At 41.6% G+C, this 14,097-nt stretch overlaps 1 protein-coding gene across 1 annotated transcript in view; it reads left to right on the top strand.

The window, feature by feature from the left end:
- The window catches only part of LOC119918801 (next to BRCA1 gene 1 protein-like), a 41,635-nt gene extending 28,138 nt beyond the window's left edge, over positions 1–13,497 (top strand). The window contains 7 exon segments of the mRNA XM_038739490.1: positions 1,960–2,274; positions 4,302–4,482; positions 5,233–5,484; positions 5,857–5,942; positions 6,154–6,229; positions 7,648–7,741; positions 8,955–13,497. Of these exon segments, the coding sequence (XP_038595418.1) occupies positions 1,960–2,274; positions 4,302–4,482; positions 5,233–5,484; positions 5,857–5,942; positions 6,154–6,229; positions 7,648–7,741; positions 8,955–9,128 (1,178 nt within the window). The 3' untranslated portion in view covers positions 9,129–13,497.
- Positions 13,498–14,097: the final 600 nt, after the last annotated feature.

The raw sequence follows: 14,097 nt of genomic DNA, 5'->3' as shown, positions 1-14,097 counted from the left end.
ATGTGAATAAAAAAGGTTGACGGCCTATATCTGTTGTGTGTTTTGCTGCCAGTAAAGGAAATATAAATGATGCATGTTTAAACTCTTAAGAGAAACTGGCTTTGCAAATGCACTCAGCAAGTTTTGATGAGTAACACTGAATGTAAACAGAACCTGTGTTTACAAGAAAATAATTCCAGAGGGCACCTTTTAAGGTGGTTAAAAAAACTGGCAGCAGCTGTAAAGTAACTACAAGACAGAGGTGTTCAGACCAGGGCACCAACCAAGAGGCTCTACCTTCTGAGCGTGGTGACAGTTGTCGCTGTGATAACTTTCCAGCGTATAATCAACCTCTGTGCACTGTTTTTGCATCTTATAAATCTTCAAAATCTGAGATCTGTTATTGGAACTAGACTTCCCCAATAGTGTTTCACTGATACCTGAAGACTATATTTTCTGGCCAACAGTAGAGGCACTGAGCACACTGCTGCCCAGCAGCACCTAAGTCTTTGAGTGAGAAAGGATCCTGCTACACTTTAATGTAAGAGACATGCCTCATCTGTTTCTTTTCACCCTACAATTCTCTGAAAACATCGCCGTCTATCTTGTATGTTCAGCATTCTCCCCATAATGAGTTGAATAAGTGCCTACCACGACCAGTCCTACCACTTGTGGGAGACCAAAGGGCAGCCTTTTATTGTACCCACCCTTGGGTGCTACCAAAAACAGGGGTACCTATTTTACATGCAATATCTACAAATTAAAAACATAACAGAAAAATACTCACATTACATCAGTCAACCCATTGACAGTTAATACATCCAAAACACAACAACAAAGCTAGCAAACATAACCCTGACATATATTCCACATCCCTACACAATCTTACGTGGTTTAGCCCTCCTGGAACCATAGATAATGCATTACATTTATATAGTGCTTTATCTTAGATACTCAAAGCGCTTCGGGGAATGGGGACTCATCTCAACCACCAACAATGTGTAGCACGCCAGCTTGAGAGGGAAGGAAACATAGAGCCAATTACACTGGGGGAGCATTAGATGGCCAGATGGAGAATTTTGCCAGAACACCAGAGAAGCCCCTACTCTTTGCATTAAGTGCCATGGGATGTGATAAGGTCCTCTGTTTAACGTCGCATCTGAAGGACGGCATCTCCTTACCGCACAGCGTCACTGCACTGGGACGTTAATATTAGGACCACAGAAGAGACTGCCCCCTACTGGCCCGCCAACACCTCTTCCAGTAGCTTAGTTTCCCAAGGAGGTCTCCCATCCAGGTACTAGCCAAGCCCAAACCTGCTCAGCTTCAATCCTTCAGCAGAAGCAGAGTACATGTTGGTATGGCTGCTGATGAAGACAAAGAGGTGTTTGTTTCCCTGGGGACTCTTTTGATCGCACACCCTGGGAGTTAGACACAGGAGAACGTGGGTAAGTGTTTAGCAAATGACATGACATTCACTACAAACATGTATCTCAACATTAACCCTAAAGATAACTGCATGCAGTTCATCCATATCGTTTTTTTGTCTCTTAATTAACTGAGCTCTGCTAATCAGCTCATGTAATTATTTTCCCACAGGTGGTGCCGCCAATCCAACCACCCGGCATCTGGAATAAATAACATTAGATCACATACAGGAAGTGCACACAATCGTAAAATCCTCCCAATAAAGGTTTTAACGTAACAATTGCTTGTCTCATCATGTGCAATTATTTTACTATGCAACTATATAACACTATCCTGCGTTACTGTGCAACATATAGCATGCTGGGCAAATATGCTTCACCAGTGAGGAAGCTCCAGAGAAACGTAACGAGGCTGACGGGACCTTCTGTGGCATCATGTTCAGCTCCAGCAGTATTTTATTGGATTGGAGTTTTTTTCTCTGCCTGCATCTGTAATTGAAAGAGAAAAGTATTAAGTACAGTCACTAACAGTGGACTTCCTGTTTGCTCTCAGTGGTGCGTCCAGCTGCTCCGTGCAGCTCCTCCTCCTCCTCCTCCTCCTCCTCCTCCTGTGTCAAGAGTAAAACTGTAAAAATGGAGGAGAGCCCAGACAGCAGCCCAAGCAGCTCTAAAAACCCCCTGAAACCACCGGCTACGCTGAAAGCTTCCCTCCCTCCCCCGCTGAAAGCTTCCCTCCCTCCCCCGCTGAAAGCCTCCCTCCCTGCTCCCCTGTCTGTGGCTCCGACCCCGGGAACCGGCCCCAGCTCAGCACCGACCCCGCTCCGTGCTCCGCCCAGGGCCTCCACCCTGCAGGAGCAAACAATCACAGGTAACAGCAGAAAACTGGTTGAGCTGAGGTCCCATTTGATCTCACAACAACAATTCTTGATTGGACCATTTTTATGGCAGCATTTGGCTAAACATTCGCAAACAAATTCTTCTGATTTAACATGTTTATTGTAGAGTTGTGGACTCGAGTCAGACTTGAGTCATGAAACTGATGACATGGCTAGACTTGACTTGGCAAAATCCAAAAAGACTCGCAACGCAACATTGACTTAAAGTTATAATCCTACAGATTTTGATCCTGGCTGATTTGGCTGACAGACAGCAAACACTCCTTGAATAGTTCCTTATGTCTATATATGTATATATGAAATACAACCGAGGAGCAAACAGTCTGTTTACAGTGCAGCCAAACAAAGTCACAATGCTTAAAGAGTCGCTAATAACAGCCACCACCTGATTTGAGCTTGCACACAGTGTAATTGTCCTCACAGTAAAAGGAGTTAGTTCTGCTGCTGAGGAGTGGGAGGTGTGGCTGCTTCTGGCTCTCTCATTACTCCCTGACAGATTTCAAACAGATCCACTAAGCAGAAATGACACAAATGGCCGTTTCTAGATGCATTGTGATGAGCAACTATGGTCAGCACTAACCTCAGTGACAAATACATTCACATACCAATAACTCACTTAGAGTTTAGCCTTTTGATCTAGTCAGAATAAGTTAAAATCCTCTGCCTTTGTGCAGAGTACATCAGTAAATATTCACATTAGGACAGTAAATGATTTTCAATTTCTAGTATTAGTGGGTTAAAATGATCATTTTCTCCAGCAGCAGATTATATCAGCTATAGCTAATGCTAATGCTAGTGCATGGAAAGGGTGAGGTGAAGGGCACATGATGACTCGTGAAGGACATGAAACACAAATCTTTGGAATGGGCTTGTTGTTGGTACTTCATAGCTAAGACTGGTTTGTGGCTTACACATAGGCAGTGATTAAATGGATCTTTCAGACACAAAGACACTTAAATTTTATATATCTGATTGCTAAAACTTTTTATAAACAGTTCACTGTGAGACTAGATGGGATGGTTTTCCATCACGGTTGTTGTATTGATAGTATGTGCCTTTACTTCATTTGCAGTAATGACAACAGAATCGGTAAAAAGGGGAAACAGGTATTTACTAAATCCATGGAAAAGAACTTTGACTTGCAGTTGGCCAACTCGTTTTTAAGCTAATCAGCCCTGTTGGTCTTTAAAAAAAATTTTTTACACTTTGACATAATACTGGTGGTACACAGGATAGTAACGTGATAGTAATGTGGAAAGCCATACAACTATAGTATTTTTTCACCGGATAAAGTTAGCAACTGGTCAGTGTTAGTATATATATATATTTAGTAATATATTTCACATGGTTTGCAGTAATATAAGTTTACCTGTCCAATAGGATGAAAGCCATCTCTGTGTCAGTTTTGTCGGTTTCCAAACAAAGCGGAGGTCTCTCCATGACTCAAATGCCTTTTATAGGATGCAGAACAGTGGCTGTTCCAAGTCACAGAGAAAGCAGCTGTGTGGTTCATTTGTATATGAGGTTCCAACCTGTTCATAAATAGGCAAAAAAGTGACTAATTGATAAGTGATTTCATTTAAAAAAACTACAGACTCATTTCACCATTTCACAGCAAAAACTTGCTGTTACAGTAATCATATGCCAAAATATTTAGACACCAAAAAGCATACATCTACTGGTAGACCTACAGACTATGTGAGGCTTGCAGATATTGAATAACAAAGGAGCTGCTGGATTCAACAAATGAAGTCAATCACCAGCATGAACTACAAGATGCAATGCACTAGTTGGATAAGGAATGTTTGCTTGAGCCTAGTGCCTATTTCTCTCAGGTGTATGACTTTTTAATCTCAGAGAAAATCTGAGTTTCTTTCTTGTAAATTTGAGAGATTTATCTCTCTTTAATCTCAGAGAAGTTTTTATGTTTTTTTTTCTTGTGCAGTAATTTGCGGTGTGTCATCTGTGAAAGTTATCAGTTTTCCTGATCCCAACACAGATGAAGGTGAGATGTCCCCCATGGAGAGAGAGAATGAGCCAGGGGAGGAGAAGGAGAAAGAGGGGGAAGACAACAGAGAAGGGACGAGGAGCCGCTCCTCCTCCACCTCCTCAGAAGATTACATCATCATCCTCCCTGACTGCTTTGACACCAGTCGGCCACTGGGGGAGTCCATGTACAGGTACTTGACTTGCTGGCCCATCCACAAAACTCTGTTTCTGTTTAAAAACAGAGTTTTGAAACGAATACAACCTCCGTCCACACCAGCTTTTAGCTGCGTTTTAGAGTTGATCTCCATCTACATTAAAACGACTGCACATCTAGTGTCCGTTCACGTACACTGGGCATGCGCATGCCGATGTAAACACGAAGCAGATGGTCTATTCCCTAGTTACAGAAGATTTGGCAAAAGAATAAAGTAATGGCGACGAAGAACCGCACCAGATATGTTTTTGCATGGATCATTAACGAGCTGGGGCTGTTACTGAATGTAACACGGGAGTTAAAAACGACTGTGGCGGTGGAAAACAGACTGGGAGTCGTGACAAAGTAAATAGGTTATAGCCTTAGTGTTATTTGCACGGTACAAAAATATTTTAATTAAAATACCAAATCAAAAACAGCAAACAACAACAAATCAGTTGCATTGTGTTTCTGCTTTACATGACTAATGAGACCCAATCAGAGAGCCAAACATGAGTGTCCGCGTCATCGCCATTTTAGTCTGAACTGGAGGTGCGAACGTAGCAAAAGGTCTCCATTTTAAAACCAAAACGGAGTAGTGTGGGTGGGGCCTGAGTCAGCCTGCACTTTCAGTTTGCAGAAATTGTTATGTTTGCAATAAACGATTAGGTAAGGACCTCCAATATGGCAACTGGAGGGTGCATGTTGTCATATTCCCTTAAACAACCCATTCCTTGTCCCATTGCAGCTCTGCTTTGTCCCAACCTGGTGACATCGCAGCCCAAACCCCCACAGACCTAGAAACCCCCTCTCTTGACCACCCTGGCAGTTCCACCCCGGGGGGAGAGCTGGGTGAGGCGGATGAAGCCGTAGTGGCTCCAGCGACAGGGGTATCGGGCACCAGCAGCGCCAACGACATGCTCTGTACGTCTCAGACGCTGGACGATGAACCGCTGACACCTGAAGTGGTGGCACCACCTAAAGCCAACGTCACACCAAGGTCAGTATGAAGGGTGGGATATAGACACAGAAGCATGAATGTACTGTACACTTTCAACTGCAGGGCTTTATTTATTTATTTTGTGAAGTGAAGTGCAGGCAGGCAGTAAAACCACAATCTGAAAGAGATGAGGAGAGCTATAGAGTTGTTGATATTTGTCTGTGGGTTATTATAGGTTGTTATAATTCAAAATTTTTGATTATTGCAGCTTTATTTTTTAAGGATTTTGGACCTTTTGCCTTTATTCTGGGGTGTGTAGTGGGGGGTTACATGCAGTAATTGTATGTGATATGTGTTTTAATCACTCTGCTAATGAACGCCCCATTGGAGCTGCATTGGTTGTTAACACTTGCAAATGTCTTGCTTCTGCAGTCCAGAGAGCAGTGGAAAAACAGATGCTGAACCTGCTGCTGCTGGCGAAGGAGCAGAGAGCTCTGAACTGTACCAAACTGAGGAAGGTAAGCACACCGCTATATTCTGCCAGTTAAATAACAGGCATGTTAGCAGCTGTGAGGCTGGACTATGGAGCTGGAGTTTTTAGCATCATCTTATTCATGCTGATACTGCCAAATGTTTTATAGAGGCTGAGAGGTAGAGATGTGTTTATTTTTGAAACTGGACAGATGTGTGATGGAGTCAAGGATAATGTGATGTTTTGTTGTCCCACAGCCTCTGGTCCTGAACAAGCTCAGGCAGGTGATACTGAAGCTACTGAAGACACAGAGGACAACCCTGAGGACCCCAGGTCTCATTCACAAACATACACTTATACTCAGACCCAAAATCCCCAATTGGACAAGCCATCCCCAATTCACTGGTCTTTAGTCTTAAATGTTCCCCCAAATGCAGTCAGAACACGCACACACACTCTAAAACTCAAACTAGCATGTGTGCCTTAGTGTGTTATGTAAAACAAAAAACAGAGGAAGTACTAAAAAAATAATGTGAATAAACACTGTGGTGCTGCTCTAGTGAACAGTTTGAATAATGGAAACATATTGTACTCCGGCTGCATCGAGGCCCCTAGTTTACTAAATCACTGGGTGTAAATGAAACTGTGTTGTAATCAATTTCCATTTTTTACTTTCCACTTACACACCTGCAGGCAGTGTTCTCTCTACACACCCACATTCCTTAAATGGTCGATTCAAAGCACCTCTTGAATGTTGATGCATATAAATGAGCCTGCCTAAACAATAGCCTGGTTTTAGCCTACTTGTACTTCTACTGGGATGGTGTGCTTCCGTCAGGTTGGTCCGTCTAATGCTGGAACCAGTTCAGCACACCGATCAAAGAGCGCTGCTCTAGGGAATCAAAATTGGCGGTCATTAGCCAGTCATCATCATGGGCCAGGAAATGCTTGTAGTCCCTGAATACTCGTTCCCCCTTAAGCCTAGTTCACACTATAGATGTTTAGTGTGAATGGCACGGCCATCGGCTGACGCTGAAAGTCGTGTAGTCTCCATGAGCCTTTAATCCTTTCATTCGCGTTGTCCTCTGAAGTGCCAGAGGACTCCGTACTGCAGTTCTTTAGTGTTTTCTGATGTAACCTTGGATTTCTACAACAGAAGATGATGATGTCATCAGTTACAGTCCGGCCTTCTCTTCTGCGCTCTGCTTTTGGGGAATGTTATGGTGAGACAGTTCTGACTTCGATGTAAGATTTGATTTTGCTTAAATCTGTTCAAATTAAAAGGTGCTTATGGAAAAGTTAAGAAAAAAAATGAAGTGAAATGAAATGTGGGAGAGGCATCATTATACAATCTGGCTTTATTTTACTGCAGTAAGTTTATTCATTGCGCAGACCGATTTTTTTCACAACATATGTATCTCTTAACAGAACGTCCAGTGTCTACAAGGATAGTTTTGTTTTGATGTCAAGTAAATATAAAACAAATTTTATTCTCCTGTAATGATCACATGACCTCAACTAGAGTTTAGGCATTGGACGGACAGCCAGTGCAACATTTCTGGGAAGCTGTGACAGGGCAGGTGTTCTACATGTTCCCTTCCACAAGTGAAAAGCTTGAAACGATTTGTCGGCGTCATTCAGCTTTACTTCATACGTCATTATTTCTGTGGAAATGCTGAGTTGGAGATGTAGCCAAGGCTTTCACACAGCTGTCACATTTTGAACGTAACCTCTTTATTGTCTCTTCTCAGGCACCCAGGCATCACCAGCGGCCTGGTGAAAGGCGCTCTGTCAGTAGCTGCTTCTGCCTACAAAGCTCTGTTCACTGGACAAGGCCCCACACAGGTCAGCAAGCAGCTTAGAACCAACAGTCTTGTTTCATACCTCACATTTTACATCTCTGTTGTTAAGAAGTTCACCGTCCTCTTAAAGTACTTGAAATAGGGATGTCCCCATCAAGTTTTCTTGGCTCTGATCCCAATCCGAGTCCTTCAGTATTAGATATCTGCCGATACCAAGGCTGATCTGATACTTCTCCAATGCAACATTTTGCTGTTGCTGTAAATTATGGATAACGTCTGTTGATGTGATCTTTGGTGCACATAACTCTATCTCGAAAAAGGTTTGGCTGGGGATGCAGCTGTATAAACTAGAAGAGGACACAGCTAAATAGCTCTGATAAAATAGCATACAGGACCGGCGTTACACAGTAGCCGGTTCAATTCAACACTAAATGGGAAGTGCTAGGTTTTTGTAAAAAATCTGTATCCCAACTTATGTTGGCACAGGCATAGACTGCTACTGTATGTAGTAAGCTAGATAGCCAGACATGCTAGAATTTGCAGCTTAAATTAGAGCAGATAAATGCTTTTATAATTTTGGTTTGCAAGACTTTTAAAAAAAGAGACTACCTTCTAAGCTTTGTATAAAGCACCTAAGGGTTCATCACTCCTCATCACTGAGGTCACATGTTGGTAAACCAACATCTCATGTACACAGATTATCTTTTACAACCCCATGCAACCTTCTGCAACACATGGAAATCCGAAGGCAGACTTTCCGCCCCAAGTTATGTTTGCTATGATTGGAAATTCACTGTTCTGGGGAGGGGTTTAGTGAATGACCAATTGTTAACCGTTATATGTTGCTGGAACATTTGGTTTTATGTGATTAGTATCTAGGAAGGTTAAGATCAAGGGCGAGTGGACTTGGTTAAGATACTTGAAGACGTCTCATCCAAGAGACTTCTTCAGTTCTGATTGAATGGCAGGGAATCCCAGCCATTGAAACCTCTGTGGGGTCATTATCAAGGTGGTGGATACCGCTTGGTTAGTTAGTGCTCCTGGCTGTTGTAACGAAAGGTGTTGTGGTCGCTGGAGCCACGTGAGGCCCGACGGTTGTGCAGCCTCATGTGACTCGTGAAGCCTTAGATGAGAGAAGTCCACTTGCCCTTGATTTAACCTTCCTTGAATAACTACAACCTGGTTGACCGAAAATCTTCACAGACATGTAATTAGTAGCAGGTTTGATGGACTGATGAGATCTGATTCCTGTTCAGCCTCCAGTGGATGCATCCACCCAGGACACCATGATGGCCGTGCTGGTGGAAATGGGTTTTGGGGACAGGCCGCTGAACCAGCGGCTGCTGAACAAATACAACTACAACCTGCTGGACGTGGTCAACGAGCTCGTTCAGATGACCGACAATGACTGGTACTCTACACGCTACTGATGAGAGAGAGAGAGAGGAAGAAGTGTAGGAAGAAGAAAAAAGGAGAAAGAAGAGCTGAAACAATAAATTATGGATGAAGAAAGAAGAGGAGGAATGGCTGGAAGAGAGAAATTCATTTCTGCTCATCTACCTTTTTACCTTCCTCCTTCTGCCTATCTCTCTCCTAATTGGTCCATCCTGGACTAGCTGGATGGAGATAAATCTTCTCTATGACCATACAAGGAGACATTCCAGCAAACTCTCTGGGATACTGTGTAGACCATCAAACACCCACTGTCTGTAGTATTACTTTCAGCTTAGGCCTTGATAGTGGCAGGGCAGCTGCTGTGCATAGGAATGTAAGAGAGCTGAAGAAAGAGACATGTTCTTTAAGTCTCAAAGGAGCTACGGTTAACATTTACCGTTTTCTAAAATTAAGACCACATATCCCATGAGCCCTCTGCGGCCTGCAAAGATGGCATGCAAATATAAAAGAGGCAGTAACAGCAAATATGGATTTTAATGTGACACAATATGCTAATGTGAAGTTGTGTTACTTTCAAATACAAAGCAGTTCCACATTCATGCACTAATGTAACAGATTTTCCAGTTAATGTAAGATGCAGCTTAGTGGCTAGCAGAGGTAAATATACCCCTATCAAAATAAGCATGGTTATGATTTGAAAAACTACACATGGTACCTTCCTGCTTTGCCCTTTTGCCCAGCATAGTGATGACGTGCAGTATCCACATCTGCACTGAAAACTATTATGAGATCCACACCACTGGTCACTAAGTACCTAGCCCTTACCAGCAGTCAGCATGTGTTCACATGGTTGTAAACTACATTTAAGTAGCCTAATGGTGTGCTTTTGCCATTTACCAAACAACTCAGACAATTGAAATACTTGCTTTCAACTACTTGTTTGTGTGAGCATGAGGGTTCCTTTGCACAAAATCCTTTTGCAAAAAAGTTATCAATGAAGATTTTTCAGTGTTGGCCAAGGATGATTTGGACCAAATCTTCCCTGGAGTTCTGCAACTCTGGCCCAGGTAACAAATGGCCTGGGACTTGGTAGCACAACTCTAGGCCCAATTTACAGAAGCTGTGAAGCTTTGGGCTCAGCAAGGTTTGGTTGTTATCAAATGTAATTTATTAAGAAAATATTAGGTTATTATCTTGAAGCTGTTGAATTGATATTTTGATATAGAATTACATATAACTGTAATCACACAAAGTACAGTATGCAGACAAGTATGTGGACAATGCTGCTTACGTTGGAGCCACTTGTCTACGCTCTCATGTTAGAGCCTTAGAGCTGGGTACAAAGTGATTATCTGTTTCATTTGGGTTCAGGTGTCTTAGAGAAAGGTTGCATTGTATTATTATCATTAGTTTGTTTGTTTGTTTGTTTTATAACTTATGTCCATATCACTGGAACGTATTCAGGGTTTCCACACACCTGTCACTGTTCTGTACACATAACCTGCTTTAGATCAGTAGCTAACTACTGAAAGCAGAAAAATATTCCCCTGGTAAACTGGCTTTGGAGACTCGTCCTTCTCTGGTTCTGCCATTGGAAAGAGGTTGGATACAGTTAGGGTGCTTTCATTTTGTTTGCTTCATTTTAAACAAACTCTTGTGTGCTTGCCTGTTTGGTTTTGTTTGTTTAGGCAGGTGTGAAAGATGTCAACGAAATCACAGCATGGAGACTGCCTGAGTAGGAGGGCCTCGGTCTGGTTCCAGACCAGCTCTGCTGTGGTTTCATAAAATGCCCTTTGTTTGCTTTCACTCCATAAACACAGGGCATTTTATGATAGTAGATATGGGATTTCAGCATGAAGCAACATATATATTTATGCGCAAATCCATTGTAACACATATGCGCTTAAGCACGTGTGTTTGGGAAATCTCTGCCATATATCAGAAAATGAAAAGAAGTTAAATAGAGTTGTGTTGAACGCATGTCTTACTCCATGTAAGTGAGACATAGCGACTGTAATATAACAGTCTTTTCCATCCTATTTCTATCTGGTTAGATGGATCCAGTGCTGATAATACAAGATGGCATCAGCAAAACTGTCCAATGAGTGAGTTACCTGTCAGTCCATATGAATTTATGTTTACAGCTCTGATTCGTTTATAACAAGCCAGTGTGTGAACACCAAATGGACCAGAAATAAAAAGTGAAAGGTTTAAGGTTTTTTTGGTCCAGACCAAATGAACCACACTACAGGTGTGAAAGCACCCTTAGATTATCCGATCTTCTTCGTTGGAAGCGTACCGTGGACTGAAAATGAAGACTTCACTAACATTCTGTTCACTGTCTTTATCTTGTTCATATCATTTTGCAATTCTTGTTTTGTGCTTCTTCAAAGTGGTCTGGTGTGGGGGCTGATACTCATAGAGGGTCCTTTGGTAGAGCACATTCAGAGCATGTACAGTAACAGTAAGGTCATTCCAAACTTAAACTGGAAAAACCCAATGTGTACCTATGTGAAAATGTGTTTTTTGTCCCCCTTCAAAAAATGTATGATTATATACAAAACCTCCTAGATGGAAGCTATGACTATCATTTGACTTCATTAGTTTAAGTTTAAGATTGATTTTATAGATTGTTTAAGGTGTTTGTGCTTCGAATGCTTGAAAGCTGCTTGGAAATGTAAAAAATTAGAGCTGTGGATGTTGTATTTTTAGGCTTATTGTGTGGTGGTTGAGTTTGCTCTGCTGTGTGCGTGCGTGCGTGCGTGCGTGCGTGCGTGCGTGCGTGCGTGTGTGTGTGTGTGTGTGTGTGCGTGCGTGCGTGCGTGCGTGCTTGTGTTAGTGTTGTTTGTAAATGTTACCAGATTGATTGAAGGATTTGGAGTAGAAGAAATAATTTAATAAAACAGCACTTGTTGTAGGATTATGATTAATTGTGTGCATACATGATACATAAATCAGTGGGTAAAAAACAAACATTTGGCCAAGCCACAATTAAAAATCACTGTCTTTATTAATCCAAAGGCACAAACTGGGACTTTGACATTTTGGGAAATTCACTTTCTTTCTGTGAGTTACATGACAACATTGCTACCACTCTCATGTGTGTATGCTAAATCTGAAGGTACCACGGAGGGTAACGTTATGTGAATGGAAACATCCAGCATGCTCCGGGAGCTCTAAAGCTCAGTAAGCAGAAGTTACAGCACCTAGCCAAGAAATAGTTCAGCACATAACCTCAGTAAATCAACAGCATGACATTTTTACACTTACACACTTACACAAGGGTCAAACAGACTATATAATGTGTTCATTAGTGAGCCTTCCAGGTTGGCTACTGTTAGGTGGTTCTTGTTACCTTCAGAAAGAGAAAGCCTAGCTGTTTCAGTTGTCAGTCTTAGTGCTAAGCTAACCTAAGCTAACCGGCTGCTGGCTGTAGCTTTGTTACTGCACACACATGAGATTGGGATGAATCTTCTCATCTAACTCTCAGCAAGAGAGGGAATAAGCACATTTCCCATGTTGAGCTATTCCTTTCAGGTTTAGGCATCAGACGTTAACTTTGCAACTCAGCCAAAAACCGAATATTTAAACTTCTGACAAACTGACGATATGTAGTGAAGATTTTAATGGGATGTTTTTCACTCAGCAATGTTCATTAGAAAAAAAACAAGCTCACCATAAGTAGCCAGAATGGTGAGACTGAGGGTCATACTCCAATACAAGAGAACAGTATTAAACAAAGAGACCACTGTTGACATACAGCCACTCTTACCTACAGTGTAATATGATGTTACGGGACTGTGAATTGCCAGCCAAATTATGATAAATGGTGTACAAACTATTTCACCACCTAACCCAAATTTAAATGTTTTCAGGAAATGGGAAATACAATATGTTTTTGTCCATTTTTTTGTTTGTTTAGTTTTTTCCTTGAGGATTATCTGCTTCTACACACAGTTCTAGGGTAAACTCCCATAGGTTACCTGAGCTTAATGTCATGTGTTCCTGGGTTTCTTGTACATTTTGCATCACATTCACTCAATTGAATCTCATCACAGTCCCTTTAATAGACATCAAGATCCTGGGACCTCCGTAGGTAATTAATGAAACCCTGCTGCACATCTCATCAAAACTCCTGCGTGGTGAATTGGAATCTGGAAATGTGCACTTGAAGAAGGGGAAAAGTTTCACACACTGTACTGTATGTCATTTTGCTTCAATTAAACGTGTATGTGTTTCACGAGGGACAGTCAGGTGAAATATTTTCATATTGCGGTATGAATACAAGTTAAGTATTTAAGGATGAAGAGAAAAGCTAGACTGTTTGAGCTTTTTTTCTGTGTTGCACTTTATGATCATGGTTATGATGTTCAAAAAAAGTCATTAAAGTCATTACACTCATGAGGGATTTGTGGTTCATTTTCCTTTTTAGTAACATGAAGTCTGTCTGCTGCTGCCTTCATCTTACCTTATTAGTAAATTAGTGGTAACAGTTCATTATTGATCTTTCACTAGCCACTAAGGTGTTAAGTTGTGGATTTAGTAATTTTGAGAATGGATATGAAAAGAGAATAGAAGACAAAATGTTATATGAAAATAATGGGTTTCAGTTAGGAGCTGCATGAAGCCATAGATGTTATACGAATCTGGGTTTTATCAGCTGGCAATTTTCAATGCACATTTAAGAGTGTAAGTTGCAACTATTATAAACAATAATGGAAAGCGGAAGCTTATCAGTAGCAGTAATAACAACGAACATAGGCCTGTGTGCAGTTCTATCACCAAAACTCATCCATTACAGATTATTAACAGTAAGGACACAAAAAGTGGTCCACATCATCTCAAGCACACTTATCTTCCAAAATCATTGTCAAGGTTATGTAGCCTACTGAAACAGCTTAAATGCATGAGCAAGCATCCAAGAACTGCTACTTCTACTATTGTATACACACACACACACACACACACACACAGTATCCTGCATTCATTGATCCACCACATCAA

Source organism: Micropterus salmoides, unplaced genomic scaffold, assembly GCF_014851395.1.
Source record: "Micropterus salmoides isolate LMB-PRFRI ecotype aquatic unplaced genomic scaffold, ASM1485139v1 Ms_hic_scaffold_10, whole genome shotgun sequence".
NCBI classification, from domain to species: Eukaryota; Metazoa; Chordata; class Actinopteri; order Centrarchiformes; family Centrarchidae; genus Micropterus; species Micropterus salmoides.
Note: the sequence above shows the minus strand (reverse complement) of the source record. Positions and strands in the feature narration are given on the sequence as shown.